This window comes from Oncorhynchus clarkii, chromosome 2 (genome assembly GCF_045791955.1).
Source record: "Oncorhynchus clarkii lewisi isolate Uvic-CL-2024 chromosome 2, UVic_Ocla_1.0, whole genome shotgun sequence".
NCBI classification, from domain to species: domain Eukaryota; kingdom Metazoa; phylum Chordata; class Actinopteri; order Salmoniformes; family Salmonidae; genus Oncorhynchus; species Oncorhynchus clarkii.
In genome coordinates, this window is record NC_092148.1 from 24,462,144 (window position 1) to 24,485,031 (window position 22,888).

At 42.4% G+C, this 22,888-nt stretch overlaps 1 protein-coding gene across 2 annotated transcripts in view; it reads right to left on the reverse strand.

Moving 5' to 3' along the window:
- The window catches only part of LOC139364785 (SH3 domain-binding protein 5-like), a 40,241-nt gene extending 20,454 nt beyond the window's left edge, over nt 1-19,787 (reverse strand). The window contains exons 1-4 of one of the 2 annotated variants that reach the window (XM_071101873.1): nt 19,746-19,787; nt 17,001-17,099; nt 16,360-16,422; nt 13,213-13,341 (exon numbers count right to left, since the gene is read on the reverse strand). In XM_071101873.1, the coding sequence (XP_070957974.1) occupies nt 13,213-13,341; nt 16,360-16,422; nt 17,001-17,078 (270 nt within the window). In that variant the 5' untranslated portion in view covers nt 17,079-17,099; nt 19,746-19,787. Of the gene's footprint in view, nt 1-13,212; nt 13,342-16,359; nt 16,423-17,000; nt 17,336-19,745 lie in introns of those variants that run through there. The other variant, XM_071101863.1, reaches the window with a different exon arrangement.
- Between the last annotated feature and the right edge of the window lie 3,101 nt (nt 19,788-22,888).

Sequence of the window (22,888 nt, forward strand, 5' to 3'; positions counted from 1 at the left end):
GACCCTCATCCGCTCTGTGCTATAAGCCTGCCAAAACCTCTCTCCACAGGAGAGAAAAAGACAGAGAAAGAGACAGGCCACAGATGGTCTCTTGACTTTTCAGGATTACAAAATGACACTAACCGTCTTAACCCAATCGCCATACCCTCAGGGATATACTAGCTGTTCTGTAATACATGGAACTGAATTACTGTGGTGGTGAAGGAGACTGTCTGGGACAAGGTTCTCTATTCTACCAGAGCCAGTATCTTTCCAGGGCAATACATGACAACATTCTTCTTGCACTGCAAGAATGCATGTTGGGATTGTAATAAAATGCAATAATTACAGTATGACAAACACTCAAGACCATATCAATTCCTACAAACTCTCTCCCAGTCCTTTTTCTTTATCCCAGACACTACGGTGACAGGTTGATGTATTAGAGCCCCCAGCCTCTGAAAAAGATGTGCAGGGACCTATAGAGTCTACTTTGTAGCTGTGATCCATCTGCCCTTGATTCAGAGCCAGAGAACAATCCCATACATCAGCTAGAGACAGCTCTCTCCCCCAGTCTGAATCTATTCCAGCTGTTTCAAATCCAACCAATCTACTGGATGATCTCCTCCAGGCCTGAAGGACTTTCATTGCTTTCCTCCCCCAGCCATAAACCACTAAGCCCCACATCTGTTCAATCTACGGCCATCACGGAGGTCAGTTCATAACTAATCTCACAGACATTCCACAGTCTGTCTCCTCTGTTCTGGACCTCAGGCATCTCCCCTCCTCTCTCTCATTATCCGTCTCACCTTCGTTCTTCCCAACTCTAGACACACTGCGGTTAGATAACTGAGGCAGCCAGGGGCTGAGACGATCTCGACTGTGCACTGCGTGGTAATAATCACTGTCGGTAACGGGCCGTGCAGGAGAGAGAGAGAGGGAGGGGGCGAGATAGAGGGGGGAGGTAAACTGTGCCCAAACCTTGCACCAGCCACAACACAGCACCATCACCATTCTCCTCCTCTCTATTGTTCCACCTTTCCTCCCACTAGCTGCACCTACTCTCTAGACAAAATGGGGCAGCCGAGGGGGAAGGGCAATAGGACTTCAATGTTTAATGCTAACCAGGGTTGGGGTCAATTCTGTTTCAATTCCAGTTAGATCAGAAAGTAAACCAAATTCTAATCCCAATTCTAAATTTTGACTGGTCTACTTTTTGTCAATTCACACTCTTAAAAGCTGAGGTTAACGAGAAGGAAACGATACATATTTCATGAGGTATAAGAAAAGCACTTTTCATCATTTTACACTACCGGTGACTGCAGCAATCGAGGCACTCTGATTCGGCACTTTAAAAATGGGAGCTGTCAAAGAAAGTGCAGGGTGCCCAAGCTTTCTGGCCGAGTCAAGCTGTCTCTGATCCACTTACAAGCGCAGTCAACCATTAACTTGTGACTAGAGGTCGACCGATTATGATTTTTCAACACCGATACCGATTATTGGAGGACCAATAAAAGCCGATACCGATTAATCGGCCAATTTTTTAATTTTATTTGTAATAATGACAATTACAACAATACTGAATGAACACTTATTTTAACTTAATATAATACATCAATCAAATCTATTTAGCCTCAAATAAATAATGAAACATGTTCAATTTGGTTTAAATAATGCAAAAACAAAGTGTTGGAGAAGAGAGTAAAAGTGCAAGATGTGCCATGTAAGAACACTAATGTTTAAGTTCCTTGCTCAGAACATGAGAACATATGAAAGCTGGTGTTTCCTTTTAACATGATAATTAGCTAGCCATTTCACATCGGTTACACAAGCCTAATCTCGGGAGTTGATAGGCTTGAAGTCATAAACAGCTGCTGGCAAACGCACAAAAGTGCTGTTTGAATGAATGCGTACGAGCCTGCTGGTGCCTACCATCGCTCAGTCAGACTGCTCTATCAAATCATAGACTTAGTTATAACATGATAACACACAGAAATACGAGCCTTAGGTCATTAATATGGTCGAATCTGGAAACTATCATCTCGAAAATAAGAAGTTTATTTTTTCAGTGAAATACGGAACCGTTCCATATTTTATCTAACGGGTGGCATCCATAAGTCTAAATATTCCTGTTACATTGCACAACCTTCAATGTTATGTCATAATTACGTAAAATTCTGGCAAATTAGGTGGCCCAAACTGTTGCATATACACTGAGTCTGCGTGCAATGAACGCAAGAGAAGTGACACAATTTCACCTGGTTAATATTGCCTGCTAACCTGGATTTCTTTTAGCTAAATATGCAGGTTTAAAAATATATATTTCTGTGTATTGATTTTAAGAAAGGCATTGATGTTTATGGTTAGGTACACATTGGAGCAACGATACGCACCGTATCGATTATATGCAACGCAGGACACGCTAGATAAACTAGTAATATCATCAACCATGTGTAGTTAACTAGTGATTATGATTGATTGATTGTTTGTTTTTTATAAGATAAGTTCAATGCTAGCTAGCAACTTACCTTGGCTTACCGCATTCACGTAACAGGCAGTCTCCTCGTGGAGTGCAATGTAATCAGGTGGTTAGTGCGTTGGACTAGTTAATAACTGTAAGGTTGCAAGATTGAATCCCCCGAGCTGACAAGGTAAAAATCTGTCGTTCTGCCCCTGAACGAGGCAGTTAACCCACTGTTCCTAGGCCGTCATTGAAAGTAAGAATGTGTTCTTAACTGACTTGCCTAGTTAAATAAAGGTGTAAAAAAAAACAGCCAAATCTTTGTCCAAAAATACTGATTTCCGATTGTTATGAAAACTTGAAATCGGCCCTAATTAATCGGATATTCCGAGATACATTTCAATAGAAGAGGAGGAAGACAGAGGAAGATAGAGTATAGAGGAATCGGAAGATAGGGAAAGAGGGGAAGAGTGTTTATGTTGCATAATTGATTCAGTACTGCTGTGTTAAGAAGGGCTCTGCTCCAGTCACCACTGTGAGGTTGATTAACTCAACCATGTTAGAGAGGCAGCCATTTACCACACCACTGACCAATTTCAACCTCACCCGCTACCAACCACACCATAGATTGATGAGACCTGTGATGTGTGTGTGTGATATGTGTGTGTGTGTGTGTGTGTGTGTGTGTGTGTTCGTATGTGAGACCAGTGCCCTAGAATCGCCCTATGCAGTCAGGTCCCACTGACTTCTTGTTGCAGAGCTCAGCATAGTATGACAGACAAGTGAGCCCTGCAGTTGTTCATAATTAAGATACCTGCCAACCCAGTCTGGAAATAAGAGCCACAGAGTTAAGTCTCAATCCCTCAAGTATGTGCCAAACTCTTATTGAACCCCTGAACACATCATGGCTTCATACCATTGCTTTCAGTGAAATAACTGGGCCAGTAGATGCAGGGGCGCAACTTTGGTTTTAGAAGCGAGGGGGACAACCTGGGCATCTGAAGCTAGTTTTATGCATTTCTACTAGGGCTGTCACCAACAAAAAATCTTGGTCAACGAAGATTAGTCTTTTCTTTCGACCAATTGATTGGATTACATTTTAAAACGTCCATTTTTCTATATATACACACACCCTATGTGTTTTAATAAAATCAACTACAGTTGAAGTCTTAAGTTTACATACACCTTAGCCAAATACATTTAAACTCAGTTTTCACAATTCCTGACATTTAATCCTAGTAAAAATTCCCTGTTTTAGGTCAGTTAGGATCACCACTTTATTTTAAGAATGTGAAATGTCAGAATAATAATAGAGAGAATGATTTATTTCAGCTTTTATTTATTTCATCACATTCCCAGTGGGTCAGAAGTTAACATACACTCAATTAGTATTTGGTAGAATTGCCTTTAAATTGTGTCATTTGGGTCAAAAGTTTCGAGAAGCCTTTCACAAGCTTCCCACAATAAGTTGGGTGAAATTTGTTCCATTGCTCCTGACAGAGCTGGTGTAACGGAGTCAGGTTTGTAGGCCTTCTTGCTCGCACACGCTTTTTCAGTTCTGTCCACAAATTCTCTATGGGATTGAGGTCAGGGCATTATGATAGCCACTCCAATACTTTGACTTAGTTGTCCTTAAGCTATATTGTCACAACTTTGGAAGTATGCTTGGGGCCATTGTCCATTTGGAAGACCCATTTGCGACCAAGCTGATGTCTTGAGATGTTGCTTCAATATATACACATACGTTTCCTTCCACATGATGCCATCTATTCTGTGAAGTGCACCAGTCCCTCCTGCAGCAATGCAACCCTGATGATGCTGCCACCCCCGTGCTTCACAGTTGGGATGGTGTTCTTCGGCTTGCAAGCCTCCCCCCTTTTCCTCCTAACATAACGATGGTCACAGTTCTATTTTTGTTTCATCAGACCAGAGGACATTTCTCCAAAAAGTACGATCTTTGTCCCCATGTGCAGTTGCAAACCGTAGTCTGGCTTTTTTAATGGCAGTTTTGGAGCCGTGGGTATGTCCTTGCTGAGCGGCCTTTCAGGTTATGTCGATATAGGACTTGTTTTATTGTGGATACAGATACTTTTGTACCTGTTTCCTCCAGCATCTTCACAAGGTCCTTTGCTGTTGTTCTGAGATTTATTTGCACTTTTCGCACCAAAGTACATTCATCTCTAGGCAACACAACGCGTCTCCTTCCTGAGCGGTATGACGGCTGCGAGGTCCCATGGTGTTTATACTTGCGTACTATTGTTTGTACAGATGAAAATGGTACCTTCAGGCATTTGGAAATTGCTCCCAAGGATGAACCAGACTTGTGGAGGTCTACAATTCTTTTCTAAGGTCTTGGCTGATTTCATTAGATTTCCCCATGATGGTCAAGCAAAGAGGCACTGAGTTTGAAGATAGGCCTTGAAATACATCCACAGGTACACCTCCAATTGACTCAAATGATGTCAATTAGCCTAACAGATGCTTCTAAAGCCATGACATCATTTTCTGGAATTTTCCAAGCTGTTTAAAGGCACAGTCAATTTAGTGTATGTAAATTTCTGACCATTTGGAGGGCCAATTTATCTTACCCTTTCTACCAATCTGCGTGCTAGTCATGATTTTCAAATGCACATTTTCATGGAACAGTTTAATTTCATTTATAAGTCTATGAATCTCAAAATCATTGTCTGTGGTTAATCTACATTCTATCTAAATCTAAATGAAAATGATAAAAATCTAAAAGTTACTTTTATTGCCATTGCCAACTATGTAAAAATAGCATACATAAAGCCAACACATAAAAACATTGCAGCCTGCAGGTAGAAAATATCCTGATAAAAATAAATATCCTATAAATCACATTGGCTACTCATGCTCTGTCTGCAACAAACTTGAAACATTGTATCAACTATCAACTGGGTCACCCAGAACTCATGCTAGCAAACTTGAAACATTGTATAACATATTCTGGGCCCTTAGAGTTTCCTGCACCAGTGAGCTCAGGACAGACACAGCTGTAGGCCCTTTGTGCAAGGGATATGAAGTAATCAAGTATTTTATGACATTTCCACTGGATCAGAGCTTTACATTTTTCACTTTCATGTCAAGTGTTTATCGAAAGGGAGAGAGCTGGAAATATTGTTCAAATACTTTGAGGAACTTTTGTCATTCTCAATTGATTCTAAAAATAGACTTTGTTTACTTGCTGTTTGAGGTGAAGAATAATTACTGGGAGAAGCTCCACAGCTCATTATAGGAACAGTGATGAGCCTATATTTGTGTGCAGGCCAGGTAGATTAGTCCTACTTCTATCAATATGTAATCAGGTGTGCATCCTTAGTTGACAGGAGCGTTTCAAACAAAAGACGATTAATACATTGACAAAACTCGTAAATGGAATGAAATAAAAACGTGTTTCTCACAAGTGTAGCATAGTTTGTGAGTTCACACATCCACTCCGAAAATCAGAACAATAAATGACTGTAATTAAAATATATTCAATGCATTAACAGAAATTACCGCAAACAAACATTGCAGATTAGAAATTATATGAATTAACGGTAAATGTAGATTACTACTGGCGATATACGTAATGGGGAATTGATAGACACAGCAAACAATGCACACAATGAAGTTCTGAAACAATGAATACCCATGAAATGGCCGGAGAGAGAGCATTCTGGAAAGTGACGTGCCTTGTGCATCTGAGCCACAATCCCCATATTCTTGGACCGTGCCATCCCAGCGGCCTCCTCAATGGATTAGTCCACTAAGACTGGCGTAAATCAGACCGGTGTCTCGTGTGCCAATTAAAAATATAGTCTATTTGCAACTGCTCGACTAAAAAATATCTTGGGTTTTCAATACAGACCAATTTTGTCATAAAGAATCCCATATAAGGCACCCAAACCTTATGAAAGTTGCACAGTATACCCTTAATCTTGTAATAAATCAAATCTAGTGATGCATAACTTGACATTTCTGCCATCCATTGTGACATTCTGGGAGGATAACCAACCTTCAAATAATAGTTGCACATTTTGGGGAATATTCAGGGGTGGAAACTTTCCGTGGGAATTAACGGGAATATATGGGAATGTACGGTAATATATGGGAATTTACGGTAATATATGCAAATTACTATTAATACCATTTAAATGTAGATGTTTTTTTGCATTGGATATATTTACCATATCATATGGAGACAGAAACATAAACCTTTAACATTATCATAAGTAGACATAATGTCAAGCCCTGACATTAGAAAGCTTTCATGTCTCTATTTTGGTTTGGTCAGGGTGTGATTTGGGTGGGAATTCTATGTTCTATTTTCTATGTTTTTGTATTTCTTTGTTTTGTCCGGGTATGGTTCTCAATCAGGGACAGCTGTCTATCGTTGTCTCTGATTGGGAATCATACTTAGGCAGCCTTTTTCCCTTTTGTGTTTGTGGGAAGTTGACTTTGTTAGGGACACTATATCCCTGTTAAGCGTCACGGTCGTTTTTGTTATTTGTTGTTTTGTTGGCGACATTTATCTTAAATAAAAATAAATGTACGCTCACCACGCTGCGCTTTGGTCTTCCTTTAACGACGGCCGTGACAGAACGTCCCACCAACAAAGGACCAAGCAGCATGGAGAAAGGGACTCCTGGACATGGGAGGAGATCCTGGACGGTAAGGGATCCTGGAGGCAGGCTGGGGAGTATCGCCGTCCAAAGGAGGAAGTAAAGGCAGCGAAGGAGGAGCGGTGGCGATATGAGGAGGCAAACCATCGAAGCAGGCACAAGAGGCAGCCCCCCCAAAAATGTTGCACACCGGGAGATTGGTAGTCGGGTTATAGACCTGAGCCAACTCCTCGTGCTTACCGTGGTGAGCGAGTGACCAGGCAGGCACCTTGTTATGCGGGAAAGCGCACGGTGTCTCCGGTGCGCATGCACAGCCCGGTGCGCTCGGAGCCAGCTCTCCGCAAGTGCCACGCAAGAATGGGCATCCAGCCAGGGGGCGGATTGTGCCAGCTCAGCGCTCTTGGTCTCCGGTGCGCCGTTTCGGCCCAGTGTATCCTGCGCCGGCTCTGCGCACTGTGTCTCCGGTGCTAAAGTGGGCATTCAGCCAAAAGGAGAGGTGCACGTGTTAAGCACCAGATCTCCAGTGCTCCCCCACAGCCCGGTTCACCTGTGCCTGCGCTCGGGAGGTGCCGGGCTAAAGTGGGCATTCAGCCTGAAAGAGTGGTGCCAGGGATAAGCACCAGATCTCCAGTGCTCCCCCACAGCCCGGTTCATCCTGTGCCTGCTCCCAGAACCAGGCTGCCTATACGTCTCCTCCCATCAGTGATGATCCACAGTCCGGGATCCGCAACGAGGGTTCCCAGTCCGGGGCCCGCAACGAGGGTCCCCAGTCCGGGGCACGCAACGAGGGTCCCAGCAACAAGGGTTCCCAGTCCGGGGCCCGCAGCAAGGTTCCCCAGTCCGGGGCCCGTAACGAGGTTCCCCAGTCCGGGGCACGCAGCGAGGTTCCCCAGTCTGGGGCCCGCAGCAAGGTTCCCCAGTCCGGGGCCCGCAGCGAGGTTCCCCAGTCCGGGGCCCGTAATGAGGTTCCCCAGTCTGGGGCATGCAGCGAGGGTCCCCAGTCCGGGGCCCCCAACGAGGGTTCCCAGTTAGGGGCCCACAATGAGGGTCCCCAGTCCGGGGTCGGCAACGGGGGTCCCCACACCAGTGGTGCCACCAAATTGGGGTGAGCCAGAGTGGAGCGGGGTCTATGTCCCACACCAGAGCCGCCACCGTGGATAGATGCCCACCCAGACCCTCCCCTATAGGTTCAGGGATACCGTCACGCCCTGACGATGGCCGTGACACATACTTGCAAATGATTAAATCCTTCCAATAGAAATAAAAAACAATTTAGTTACGAATTGAACTTTAATTAAATGAGCTGACTCTTCACATGGGATGATTTCACTGAACAACAAAAGGGAATATTGAATGATCCCCAATGATCCATCGCATCTCCCAAAAACATTTTCAACATACATCTGTAAAATGATAGTCTAGAATCTAAAGCTTTGGTTGTCTTCCTCTCAGGCTTCTCCCTGGACCACCTCTTGAACATATGACTCTGAGGCCTCATCTTCACTGTCACTTTCCAACCTTGTTGAGGATGGCTCGTTGTCAGGCTCAAAAAGCCTCAAATTCTCCAAGCCCTTGCTTGGAAGTGTACTTCGCCAGACTGCCAAGAACTTGCCCTCATCCTTTCCAAGATGGCGAGACACGGTAGTGATGACACCATAGGCCTTGTTGATCTCTGCACCAGACAGGATGCTCTTGCCAGCATACTTGGGGTCCAACATGTACGCTGCAGCGTGTATGGGCTTCAAGCAGAAGTCTTCACGCTTTTTGATGTATTTCAGAACTGCAGTTTCCTCTGCTTGGAGCAACACTGAAGTAGGCAGGGCAGTACGGATTTCTTCTCTTACTTCTGCAAGCAGAGTCTGAACATCAGACAGGATGGGTGTGATGTGAGGGTAGGACTCCTCCACTTTAGACCAAGCAGCCTTCATGTTCGCAGCATTGTCTGTCACCAGTGCAAATACCTTCTGTGGTACAAGGCCATTGATGACTGCCTTCAGCTCATCTGCAATGTAGAGACTGGTGTGTCTGTTGTCCTTTGTGTCTGTGCTCTTGTAGAATACTGGGTGTGGGGTGGAGATGATGTGGTTAATTATTGGTTGCCCACGCAAATCCGACCACCCATCAGAGATGATTGCAATTCAGTCTGCTTTCTCTATGATTTGCCTGACCTTCAATTGAACTCTGTTGAACTCTGCATCCAGCAAATTAGTAGATAAAGCACGTCTGGGTGGAGGGGTGAATGCTGGGCGAAGAACATTCAGAAATCTCTTCCAATACACATTGCCTGTGAGCATCAGAGGTGAACCAGTTGCATACCCAGCTTGAACAAGACATTCATCAGCATTTCTCTGACTACATTCCTCCATTGAGTCAAAAAAACTTCTCATTTTAGGAGGACTATGAGCTGTTGCTATCGATAAGGTGTCTGATTCATCATTTTCACCTCAAATAGAAGTAGAGGGACTTTTGTCAGAGGTTGCTTGTTGTGAGTGCTGATGAAACTTTATGCACGTGGCCAGATGATTCTGTATCTTTTTTGCATTCTTCACATATGATTTGCCGCAATATTTGCAAATGTACACAGCTTTTCCTTCTACATTAGCTGCAGTGAAATGTCTCCACACATCAGATATTGCCCGTGACATTATATTGGAAAGATTAGATAAAAATGGTAAAAAAAAACAAATACAATTCCATGTACAGATAAATAGTTAAGCAGTTAGAATAAACAACTCCTTTGTAAGATAAACGTTTTAAAATTAAACATGTATGGAAACAGGTGAATTAACACTCCTCACTTTAGCAGGCTCAAACAAGCTAAAACCCACATGGTAGCAAAAACTAACTAGCAGAAATTGTTAACAAGTTTGAAATGATTTAAACACACTTTGCTGTAGGCTACTACTTACTAGTTAACAAAAAATAATGTATGTCATATAAAATATATTCACCCCACCCAGTATTGTAATCAAAACTTACCAGAAAGCATGTAGTCTTTGGCTCAGACAGTGCAGTAGTGTGGGCTCAATAGCATCTCATTAATGTGCAAGATCTTGAGAATCAGCTGTACATGTGATGGAAAAGTGCACTGCACATGTGGTGGAAGAATGCACTGTGCATGCAGAGGGTTGCAATTCTATTTAATTGGGGATAGTTTAACCAAAATATGTCACAAGACCTAAAATTGCCTTATGTGTATCCCACAAAAAAAGTTCACTGTTATAAGCTAACTTTTTTGATTAATTTAAGCAACATTACCAAAATTCCCAGGCTTAACTTCTCATGGAAAGATTCCGACCCTTTGCAACCCTACTTTCAATTAATAGCAATGCATTTCTTAGCCGCTACAAATGCTAGGTTATACAGTTTCTTCTGATAACAGTCTCCAGTATCAACATTTCCAAGCAAACAAAAACAGGGAGAAGGGAGAATCTGTAGACATGCTGAGATAAAAGAACATACTCTTTGCCAGAATTCAGCCAGCCTTCACAAGACCCTAACATATGCAAATATGTCCCCTTCTGTGTTTTTTTTATATTTTAATGTGTGTGTGGGGGGGGTGTTATGTCCCCCCGTCCCCAGTGAAAGTTGCGCCGCTGAGTAGATGTGCGAAACGTAGACAGAGGAACTCATACAATCCAATATCCTCAAACTTAGAATAACTTCCCTTTTCCATAAGGGAACTTCATTTGTGTTGTCAGGGGCATTAACATACAGTGGGGCAAAAAAGTATTTAGTCAGCCACCAATTGTGCAAGTTCTCCCACTTAGAATGATGAGAGAGGCCTGTAATTGTCATCATAGATACACTTCAACTATGACAGACAAAATGAGAAAAGAAATCCAGAATATCACATTGTAGGATTTTTAATGAATTTATTTGCAAATGATGGTGGAAAATAAGTATTTGGTCAATAACAAAAGTTTATCTCAATACTTTGTTATATACCCTTTGTTGGCAATGACAGAGGTCAAACGTTTTCTGTAAGTCTTCACAAGGTTTTCACACACTGTTGCTGGTATTTTGGCCCATTCCTCCATGCAGATCTCCTCTAGAGCAGTGATGTTTTGGGGCTGTTGCTGGGCAACACTCCAGGACCTTGAAATGCTTCTTACAAAGCCACTCCTTCGTTGCCCGGGCGGTGTGTTTGGGATCATTGTCATGCTGAAAGACCCAGCCACGTTTCATCTTCAATGCCCTTGCTGATGGAAGGAGGTTTTCACTCAAAATCTCACAATACATGGCCCCATTCATTCTTTCCTTGACACGGATCAGTCGTCATGGTCCCTTTGCAGAAAAACAGCCCCAAAGCATGATGTTTCCACCCCCATGCTTCACAGTAGGTATAGTGTTCTTTGGATGCAACTCAGCATTCTTTGTCCTCCAAATACGACGAGTTGAGTTTTTACCAAAAAGTTATATTTTGGTTTCATCTGACCATATGACATTCTCCCAATCTTCTTCTGGATCCTCCAAATGCCCTCTAGCAAACTTCAGACGGGCCTGGACATGTACTGGCTTAAGCAGGGGGACACGTCTGGCACTGCAGGATTTGAGTCCCTGGCGGCGTAGTGTGTTACTGATGGTAGGCTTTGTTACTTTGGTCCCAGCTCTCTGCAGGTCATTCACTAGGTCCCCCCGTGTGGTTCTGGGATTTTTGCTCACCGTTCTTGTGATCATTTTGACCCCACGGGGTGAGATCTTGCGTGGAGCCCCAGATCGAGGGAGATCATCAGTGGTCTTGTATGTCTTCCATTTCCCAATAATTGCTCCCACAGTTGATTTCTTCAAACCAAGCTGCTTACCTATTGCAGATTCAGTCTTTCCAGCCTGGTGCAGGTCTACAATTTTGTTTCTGGTGTCCTTTGACAGCTCTTTGGTCTTGGCCATAGTGGAGTTTGGAGTGTGACTGTTTGAGGTTGTGGACAGGTGTCTTTTATACTGATAACAAGTTCAAACAGGTGCCATTAATACAGGTAACGAGTGGAGGACAGAGTAGCCTCTTAAAGAAGAAGTTACAGGTCTGTGAGAGCCAGAAATCTTGCTTGTTTGTAGGTGACCAAATACTTATTTTCCACTATCATTTGCAAATAAATTCATTAAAAAAATCATTTTTTTTCTCATTTTGTCTGTCATAGTTGAAGTGTACCTATGATGAAAATGACAGGCCTTTCTCATCTTTTTAAGTGGGAGAACTTGCACAATTGGTGGCTGACTAAATACTTTTTTGCCCCACTGTAAATCACAACCTCACAAAGCTGCATTCTCATTAAGAAGCCATATAGAGGTTGCCTGAATGAGAGGAACAAAGCAGAGCCAAGAACACCACAGGGAACAAAATAAAAGAAGAAGTGAAGAACGGTTGGTCTTTAAAAACCTTTTCACGTCTTGTTTGGTCCCAGCGATTCCTCTCTGACTGCTGCAGGGCTCTTATCTAGATGAGCAGGTGGAAGCAGCTCTCCTCTAACAATAACTACGGCTTTGCAGAAAAGGGAACCAAGATCACAGCTTCACACAGAGCCACTTCCCCCCTCCCCAGTATTTAGAAATTATGTGGTAGTCAACCTGGTATCAAAGAGTATTCAATGGTGCTGGTTGTAATGAATCTCAATTAAACTAGGCAAATAGAATGTGAACTAGGCAAATAGAATGTGAACTAGGCAAATAGAATGTGAACTAGGCAAATGGAATGTGAACTAGGCAAATAGAATGTGAACTAGGCAAATAGAATGTGAACTAGGCAAATAGAGTGTGAACTAGGCAAATAGAATGTGAACTAGGCAAATAGAATGTGAACTAGGCAAATAGAATGTGAACTAGGCAAATAGAGTGTGAACTAGGCAAATAGAATGTGAACTAGGCAAATAGAATGTGAACTAGGCAAATAGAATGTGAACTAGGCAAATAGAATGTGAACTAGGCAAATAGAGTGTGAACTAGGCAAATAGAATGTGAACTAGGCAAATAGAATGTGAACTAGGCAAATAGAATGTGAACTAGGCAAATAGAATGTGAACTAGGCAAATAGAATGTGAACTAGGCAAATAAAGCGTTTCCAATAAATAAAAGATTTTGGACTGTTTCTTAGATCAATATGAGCAGAGACCCCCAGCCCGTAGTCCCCCTGTCCACCCAGTGGTGTCTCACTTGTCTGGCCACTCTCCGGGCCTCCCAGTAGGGTTTGGACTCCTCCACCGCCTTCCCAATCTTCTTGACCAGCTCATCCAGCTTCACCGTGGCCTCAACCAGCACTGTGCGGAACTTCTGCCTGGCATCCTGGAGAGAAACAGGGAGAAAGGGTTAACTAGGACTCTAGTGAACTTCCAGCACTTTGTTTGCTATGAATGTTCACAAAGGTCATAGAAGACTCAACACTCATCTCGATGTTAAGGTGATGACATCCTTATGTCATTGTTCTTAACCATTTAACCAACCGCAGTTAACAATTCACAGCAAATATTAAGTTAGACGCAACAGGATTTCACAAAACCAGAGTATTCAGTCAGACTCTTAAGGTAATTAAATACATTTTGATGTACGGGTCGGTGCTCCCCCTCTTTCGATTATAAGAATTGAAAAGGCCAGTGTCCTAAAATTGCATTAGTCTGTTATCAAGTTAACAGGGGCAGCTATGTCGATGTAACCTTCAGACAGAAGCAAACAGGCAATTAACAAATAAATGGCCATATGGAAATGATCATAGGAAATAGCCTTTTATGCGACACACCATCAGCTACTGTTAATGTTTATTCATCCGTCATGGTGGTCAGATGTAAAACCCCCCAGCAAAGCATGCTGATAAAGCCAATAACAGGCCTCCATTCAATCATATCAAAACCTAATCTAATCTAGTCCAAAACATGAATTTGCCTTGAAACCGTTTTAGATAAAGCAGAGGAGATTTGTCTGAGAACAAACAAGTGGGGTCAAGTGTGACGTCCAGAAGGAGACATCATGGTGGACAGAAAACAAAAACAAGCATGAAAACAGATTCCTGGAGATGTCAGTGTGGAAAAAATATATTGCACTTATGCAATAAGTTTATTGGACTTTTTTCAATTCTTTGAAAGGTTAAATATGTAAAGAGACTTTATATGAATCTGCACCAGTGTTCTGGACTAAGATATCCTTCCTATTACCATTTGAAATCTGAGGGATAGAAGGCCAATTGTGAGAACAGGGCAGGGACACACACTTCTTGTGACATCATCACTCATCTTGCAACAAGCTGGCATCTGAGGACAAACACCATGTCCGAAAACAACCCCTAGCCCCTGAACCCTAGGCCCTGAACCCTAGCCCCTGAACCCTAGCCCCTGAACCCTAGCCCCTGAACCCTAGCCCCTGAACCCTAGCTCTTGAACCCTAGCTCCTGAACCCTAGCTCCTGAACCCTAGCTCCTTCCCATTCAGTGTGTATGCAGATCAAGGAACCAAATACAGTGATGGCTCCACCACCACTGTTTGCCATTTGCTACACCTTGGTACTTGCTGTTCAGCTGGCCCAACATGTTTGTTTACTGTACTCTGTCAGACTGGAATTCTGCCGCAGTTATCAGATACCTGCCATCCTGGAGAGAAAAACAGCCACCCAACCTCCTGCATAGCAAGAGGCCACTGCCGGGGAGGCACCATGCATTATTTCAGTCTCAGAACAACAAGGGGGAGTTGTTGGGTATGAAAAATGTACAACGTGTGTGAACAGGCCATGTAAACCATCTATTTCTCAATAGAGAAAATTCAGAGGATGGGGTCCTCCCTTGCTCCATCTCTCCTCGTAATGCATTTCCTCCCCCACTCTCTCCCTCTACTCCATCCCCTTTTTTTCTGTTCTCGTTTCCACCATCTCCCTCTTGTTCTCCTCTAGCTGATACAGCAGAGGTTACAGTACAGTCTCTCTGTCCCTCACACCTCAGAGGTTACAGTACAGTCTCTCTGTCCCTCACACCTCAGAGGTTACAGTACAGTCTCTCTGTCCCTCACACCTCAGAGGTTACAGTACAGTCTCTCTGTCCCTCACACCTCAGAGGTTACAGTACAGTGCAGTCTCTCTGTCCCTCACACCTCAGAGGTTACAGTACAGTGCAGTCTCTCCGTCCCTCACACATCAGGGTCGAGCAGAGCGTTGCTTTTGTGACGCATTTCATCTCCTCTGTCACAGCCTCCTCATACACTGAACACCATCTAAAACACACAGTGGTAAACCTAAAAATACTCTAATTCAATCCAATCCATTTGGGTAACTGTATTGCCCTTTACCCAGCTACAGCTTATTCCACTTGGATGTTGATATTGATATTAATGAAAGGTCTCTGAATGCAATAAAAGAATGCTCACAGATGTTATGGAACTACAGCCATTGTTCTGCTTTTCCCCTTGTCACAAAAGCAGTCACTCGTGCTCCTTGACGTTATCAATACAAACCCTACAGCCAATAGTCCATTACCAGGGCATGATGACAGGCCTACATCCACTGGGCTCTGCTGCTGGCGATCCGCCTCACTCCATCAACACTTTGAGACATTCATTTTGTTTACAGATTGGTGGAGCCACCGGTAAGGACTCACGTCCATGTCAAATAGACACGCTTCCCCGATTGGCGCACCGTTGAATCCAACGGCAGACAGCTGTGCACTGAGAGACCACATCAAACTGGGTCTACAAATAAACAGATTCGACCATGATCCTCTGACTCAACAACAACACAGAGGGTGTATAATCGGAACTCGAAAAACGAGTAAATATTCCACAAGCACTCATTGAACCTCAAGATCAATGGAAACATTGTACTTTAAGTTATTTATGCTGATCAAGTCAGTGAGGATCCAGTAACATTAGAAATGACAGGTATTTTATAGACTGAATGGCTCCTTTGACCCAAACGGATTTCCTAAAGACACTTTTACCTTAATACAGTTCCAAAAAGGTATATGACTGACAGCGCCGTGTGCTACTACTTTACTGACATTCAACAGCATCCAAAGATCAACATTCTGCAACATAAACCACCTCAATGACCTGAACAGATCATCTTTCATTTGCAGAGGTCAATGTCTAATGGTTGAAAGGAATTATTTGATAGTGGGTCACCTTGTAATTGTCAATCAGTGTCAGCCATGTGGTGCACTTTGGAGGGAAAATATATGTCAAACTTGAAAGTGTGTGTGTGTGTGTGTGTGTGTGTGTGTGTGTGTGTGGTGTGTGTGTGTGTGTGTGTGTGTGTGTGTGTGTGTGTGTGTGTGTGTGTGTGTGTGTGTGTGTGTGTGTGTGTGTGTGTGTGTGTGTACTGTTTTACCTCCAGTTGTGTCTCACATCTATTGATGTCGTCTGTAGACTGGTTGAGTTTCTCCAGTTCTCCCTGTAAGAAAGAGAGCAAAGGACAATATTGAGCAACACCAAGAGAAAGGAATGTAGTACAGTATCTGGGAAGTCTGCAACATCTGTAATGTGTTACACTTCTATGAAATACTAGACTGAACAATAGAAGTTAGCCGGACTGATGGTTTGAACAAACACAAGAATCAGCTACTATCTTGGTTTATGGATATATTAAATGCGCATAGCTTTTAAGGTTAAACAGTGTTATTTTTCAACCAATGAATAGCCTAATACACAGCAGAAAGTATATTCAGATGAACATGCTATTTGAGTGTCAGGTTGGCTAAAACATAGCCCATCATAAACATAACCAGTAGGCCTACATCGCAACTAAGTCAGGTACAATACATACATTTTGTTCAAGGTAGACAGACACTCTTGATAAATCAATAAATATTTTTTTTTTTAAACAATTTGACCGCAAATCAGGCAGACTTTCTGCCAGTGATAATACATACTCTTAAAATGTCCATTGGATAGTGAACGTATCAAATGCAGTTAAATGAATTGATTAGTTAGCCTCAATTGAAACAAAGAGCAATTGTTATTATAACGTACCTGAATTCTAGGGTCCACCTCCTCTTCTTCGTATTCCGAATCTTCGTCAGACCTATTTTCCTTCTCCAAATGGTCCATTCTGGATGATAAAGCTGTGTGCTGTCGGAGCGAACAAAGCCAATTTCCAAGAGACGCTCTAACAGCGACACAGGAATTTCCAGAACACTTTCAATCACACTGCAACGTTGGCAATGATAAAAACGATTTTTGAAATATGTATAATCAAGGCGATATACAGGTAATTGAAAGACAAAAGAGTGATAATCGTCATGTATGTCAAATTGACTGAGCAGCGCTCTGTCTGCGTCCAATACACTGAGCAAGTGATGATGAAATGACTTGTGTACGAGTATCTACAGAGTAACGTTACGCCCCTTCTGCTGTCCAAACCGATGCATTTATGCATCGATGCATTTATGCATGGTATGTACCATCAGACTACTTACTATGTGGTAAAACAGTTATAACAAGCTGAATATACCATTTGGGAAGCTCAATACCTTTTTTATAAATGTCAATAATAATATATTTATTCCCACAATAAAATGTTCCAGATTTCAGATAATAATGAATGGTATTGGTATTTAATGAATACCCTCAGATATTCAGTTCCCCTGCATTCCACAAATGCCAGTTAGCCATACCCGACCAGATACCCTCTTTGTATTAGTCATCTCCAAAATACCACATACTCTCTATTCTAGATTCACCTTTTCCAATTCTCAGATACCATATACTGTGTACTCATAACATAAGTAGCCCAGTGCTGAGCAGCGTAACACCATAAGCAATGCATGATACAGTAAATGAATGGGGGGGATGTCTTATAGATTAAACATGCTATGTTGGTCTGTTAGGTCTGGATTCAAAGAAATAGAGTTCAAGAACAATCTGATGATGTAGCATTCATAGATCTAGAATTATATTCATATGGTATCATGCACGTCCGTTGTAGATAAACACTCACCCCAAGTCATATCAATATGGGAAATGGCCTATATAATCAAAACCTTATGTTACATTGATTTATAGCTTCCAGCTTTTTTATAACAATTCCTTCAAGTTGAAATTATACCCATAATAAGGCACATTTATGTTCTAAAATCATATTAAAATGCATTATTTAAAGCAACACGATCTGTGTTTCAGAAGTTGAGATGCTGTTGTGTAAAATTCCACACCAATCATGTTAGACAGGAATCATTTGGGATTTTTTACATCTGAGTGGAACTGTCCCCTTTTTTCATGGACATTTTTTTATCTAAATCTTTTTAAATCTCACTTTCTCTCAATCTAAGGTAATGGAATGCCCGATATGTAAATGTAATGTGTAGGTGGTAATGTTATAAAGAGTTTGTGAAGCGACAGAGGCTTTGAATGACACATATCAGTGCTATTGCTTGACATTAGAACATAAGGCTTGGTTATCATTCAGCTACCATTAGAATGTTTGATTTCCAGATATTTTACTGCAGTGCACTATGATGACAAGACAGACCTATCAAAGCTATTGAGCCCATACAATCTAATCAGGTTCACTTCTTGTTAGCTGTGTTTGTCCCATCCTGATTCAGACACCATGTGACCCAGATATAGTAAATATGATTAGATAGGCAAATAGCACCCATTCACATCATCAGTGAAGGACCCTTATCCTGACACAGTTCTGCTCAACAGCCCATTTTGTTTGTTAACCTCAGCATATAAGAGGTCCTTATCGGTGCTGCAGTGCGTGATTAGACAGCCGTGGATAGTAAGGTGACCTACAGTACGTATGTACAGGGTACTCAGACATGGTGCTGCCTTTAGGGCTGTTCCCATAGCTAGGACAGGAGGATAGCATCTCTGCAGTGTGGGACTACATCCAGGTATTACACCCTCTTTTTCTCCCACACATACAAACACACACCACTTGGACCTGTATTCACACAGGTACAGTCAACACAAACACACACCTCTTGGACCTGTATTAACACAGGTACAGTCAACACAAACACACACCTCTTGGACCTGTATTCACACAGGTACAGTCAACACAAACACAGGTGCCTACTTACTCCTTCTATCGCTTTCTTTTTCTCTCCCTCTCTCATACCCACATCCAGACACCCTTGTTTTCATTCCCATCAGAGGGGAAAAGAGAGAAGCAGAGGATGGCTGGCAAGCAGACAGGCAGATTGAGGGGGGTGATTGTTTTGACAGTTATGTAACTCAGACTGTCTGGCTGCTCACCTTAAAACCAGCGAACAGACCAGCTAGAGCGGGCCTGTCAGAACTCCAGTTCACTGACAGTGTTAACAACGAGACACGACGACGGGAGGAAGCAGATCAACCAGTCAGGAAAACCTCAATGACTTTTCCCACAGCGCTCCAATCTGATTGGGTCGTGTCCCGTTTGGAAAACCGTCTTGGAATACATCCGCTACCCATTCACCGACAGAGAATAACATGCCTCATTTAGGAGGATCACATATATTGTATACAGCCCAGTAGGATGGCAGTGATCAGGCGGGGAGTGGGAGTATGCAGCATATCAAGAACCAATGTGAAATCAGGATTAGTATTTCAATAGGCATTCATAACTACATAGACAACAGTGTTTCTCCAATACTTTTTTAAAACCATAAGCCCAAAAAAGTCACATCTAGGACTGTGAACACATGTATTTCTTTATTTTACTGAAATCAAAATAAGATATCATTAAGATCCCTTCCTAGGTAATTATACAGGAAACGGTGTACTAACCTTATCTCACAAGCCTATAGCTTCCCACATTACATCACTGTAACTACTATCAAAAGCACAAGGTCATCTACAGCAGTCCGCATGTTGTCCACCCAATGGAATTAGTCTGAATAACAGGATATGTCAAACCCCTCCAGATATAGAGTACTAGAAGGCTATGAGCTCTTGTGGAGCAGAGCTGACCTCAGCCGGAGCCTGTGCCTGTGCGAGAGTCTTTTCTACAGGAAGTGCCCTCTCTATAAAGGAAAAGACACAGCAAAATAAGAGAGGCGGATCTTGGCATGGTCCTGTTTAGTAGGGCGGAAAGTTCAGAACATTGAGGAGAGAGATGGATTGTGTAGAACGGACAACGCTGATAGATATGTACTATATTTGATCTCTGAGACACACTGAACATTCTGCCCAATTGAATAAGAAGAGAGTGAAAAAGAGAGGGGGCGAGAAATATGGAATCATACGCTGCAATCCCTCCTATCGCATTCCTCTTATGCAATATCATCACACTCATGGGGGCTCCCCTTCACAAAACATTCCAGGTGCCTATAGCATCTTCATATACAAAGGATCCTAAGGGCTGATAAGGATCACAGTGCTGTAAATGTTTAGAGAAAAAGTGCTAAGTGTTATAGTAGAGAGTGAATGTGGACTGGATTACATTAAGAGAACATTGTTGGGGTAGAGTCTCAATAATGATTCCCCAAGACCATCAGTAAGACCCCTCGTCACGCAATAGAAAGACGGGCGCCACTTGTTTATGTGTGTGTGTACAGGACGGATCAGGGTGTGTACCTGTGTCACGAATGTTATAATGGTGACAGGTGATTAGTAATGAGTGATGATGGGGACCTTGAATAGGACTGGGAGCACCTGTGTACTCCCTCAACGACTCATTATGTTGCTATAGACTTCCTATTGACAGGATATGGAAATGGCGGGTACTGTGCTTATTCACTATCCACTTGGGAACACACTGGTTGAACCAATGTTGTTTCCACGTCATTTCATTGAACGTGGAATAGACGTTGAATTGAGTTCTGTACCCAGTGGGTAGGGTCGGTCTGACCTGAGCACTGCACTGATTATCTGATCTATAAATCAACCCCATTTCTAAACAAATGATAGATCTCTATCAGAGATGAATGTCAGTGAAACTGTGCAAAGCCTTTCTCAGACTAATCTCTTGTGGACAGATATTAACATGGGCTCCCGAGTGGCGCAGCGGTCTATGGCACTGCACCAAAGTGCTAAAAGTTGTCACTACAGTCCCTGGTTTGATTCCAGGCTGAATCACATCCGGCTGTGATTGGGAGCCCCATAGTGCGGCGCACAATTGGCCCAGGTTTAGCCGGGGTAGGCCGTCATTGTAAACACTTTGGTTCTGGGTTGCCGAAAGGATGCCCAGACCCACGTGAACCTACCTGGTGATATAAAGAACCCTTTTTAAAACGGCAGTGCTTTGCCATCATCTACTGAATCAGTAAACCCAGAACAGGCTATAAAAAGCCAGAAGGGAGCTAGCCTTTGAGCCCCAAGTGTCAGCAGACAGTGTCTGGTGGGGTTGTGGCATTTCACTGAATGTCAGACTCCTCATGTACTGTGGATCCAGCTTCCCTCACGTTCCTGATGATGTAAGAGGAGTGAAAGGTGTTCCCTTGTCTCATCTCCCAAAGGTGACATGGCACAAACCCACACTGACCCAGTCCACTGCTGGAAAGGGCAAACGCGTGGTGGGGTCAGTTCCACATGAAAAAATACACACAAAAAACCTGCACGTGCACCTGCACATACGCACACACACACACCCAGACAGGAAAAGCACCTGTAGAGGTTTTTGAAAAGGTTACATGTGATTAAAAATTCAGTTGCTTGCTGCTGACTCATCCTACTACAGGGTCAGGGGTCACTTTGTGGTGTCACATAAGGGTGGATTTGGAGGGGGGACAGAAAAAAAAGAGGTGGTCTCAAAATCTAATCCAGATGCTCGTTGTTCAGTGCCTAAAGACATAAAAGCAGAGGTATTCTCTTAGTGGTAACTTAAACATCTCAGGATATGTTACTGTTGCACTAAAACAAATCCTGCCCACTCAGAATCATTAGGTGCATATTCTCAGACACCAAGAACTCAAATCTTGCATAATTGTGTCAGATATGTTGCATGTATCTGTCCACCAGAGATTGTTAGGTGCAAGATATCTACATTAAAACATCACTTTTACATTTTTAGAAGTCAACATGGGTTTGCCAACTATGCACATTGTGTATGAATGCTAGGTAAACATGATCACCTGGAAATATAAAACAAATTGAGCAGGATAAAAAAATGAGACAATATGTATTTCGACTAACCAAGGAGAATTTGATGTTACATATTTTGTTTTACAGGTTTTGTTGCCCCCTTGTGGTAAAAAAAAATGTATTACATGATTGGAAAAGTTGGCAGCAAATAGTATTGGAACTTTAACAACTCTGAAACTACACAACCAAACCATTCTCTCTAAGAAATTCTCCATCATATACACACATCACTGGTGTAAAGTAACTAAGTACAAATACTTTGAAGTACTACTTAAGTCGTTTTTTGGGGTATTTGTACTTTCCAACTTAATTTTTTTTTACAACTTTTACATTCCTAAAGAAAATATGTACTTTTTACTCCTATACATTTTCCCTGAAACACAAAAGTACTCGTTACATTTCAAATGCTTAGCATGACAGAGCAAATGCTTAGCATGACAGAGCAAATGCTTAGCATGACAGAGCAAATGCTTAGCATGACAGGAAAATGACATACTTATCAAGAGAACACACAGTCATCTCTACTGCCTCTGATCTGGCAGACTCACTAAACACAAATGCTTTGTTTGTAAATTATGTCTGTGTTGGAGTGTGCCCCTGGCTATCAGTAAATAAAACACCAATTGTGCTTTCTGGTTTGCTTAATATAAAGGTATTTGAAATGATGAATAGCATTTACTTTTACTTTTGATACTTAAGTATATTTTAGCAATTACATTTACTTTTGATTTACTATTTAAAACCACACCATTTTTGACTTTTACTCAAGTAGTAATTTAGTGGGTGACTTTTACCGGAGTCATTTTCTATTAAGGCATCTTTACTTTTACTCAAGTACGACAATTGGG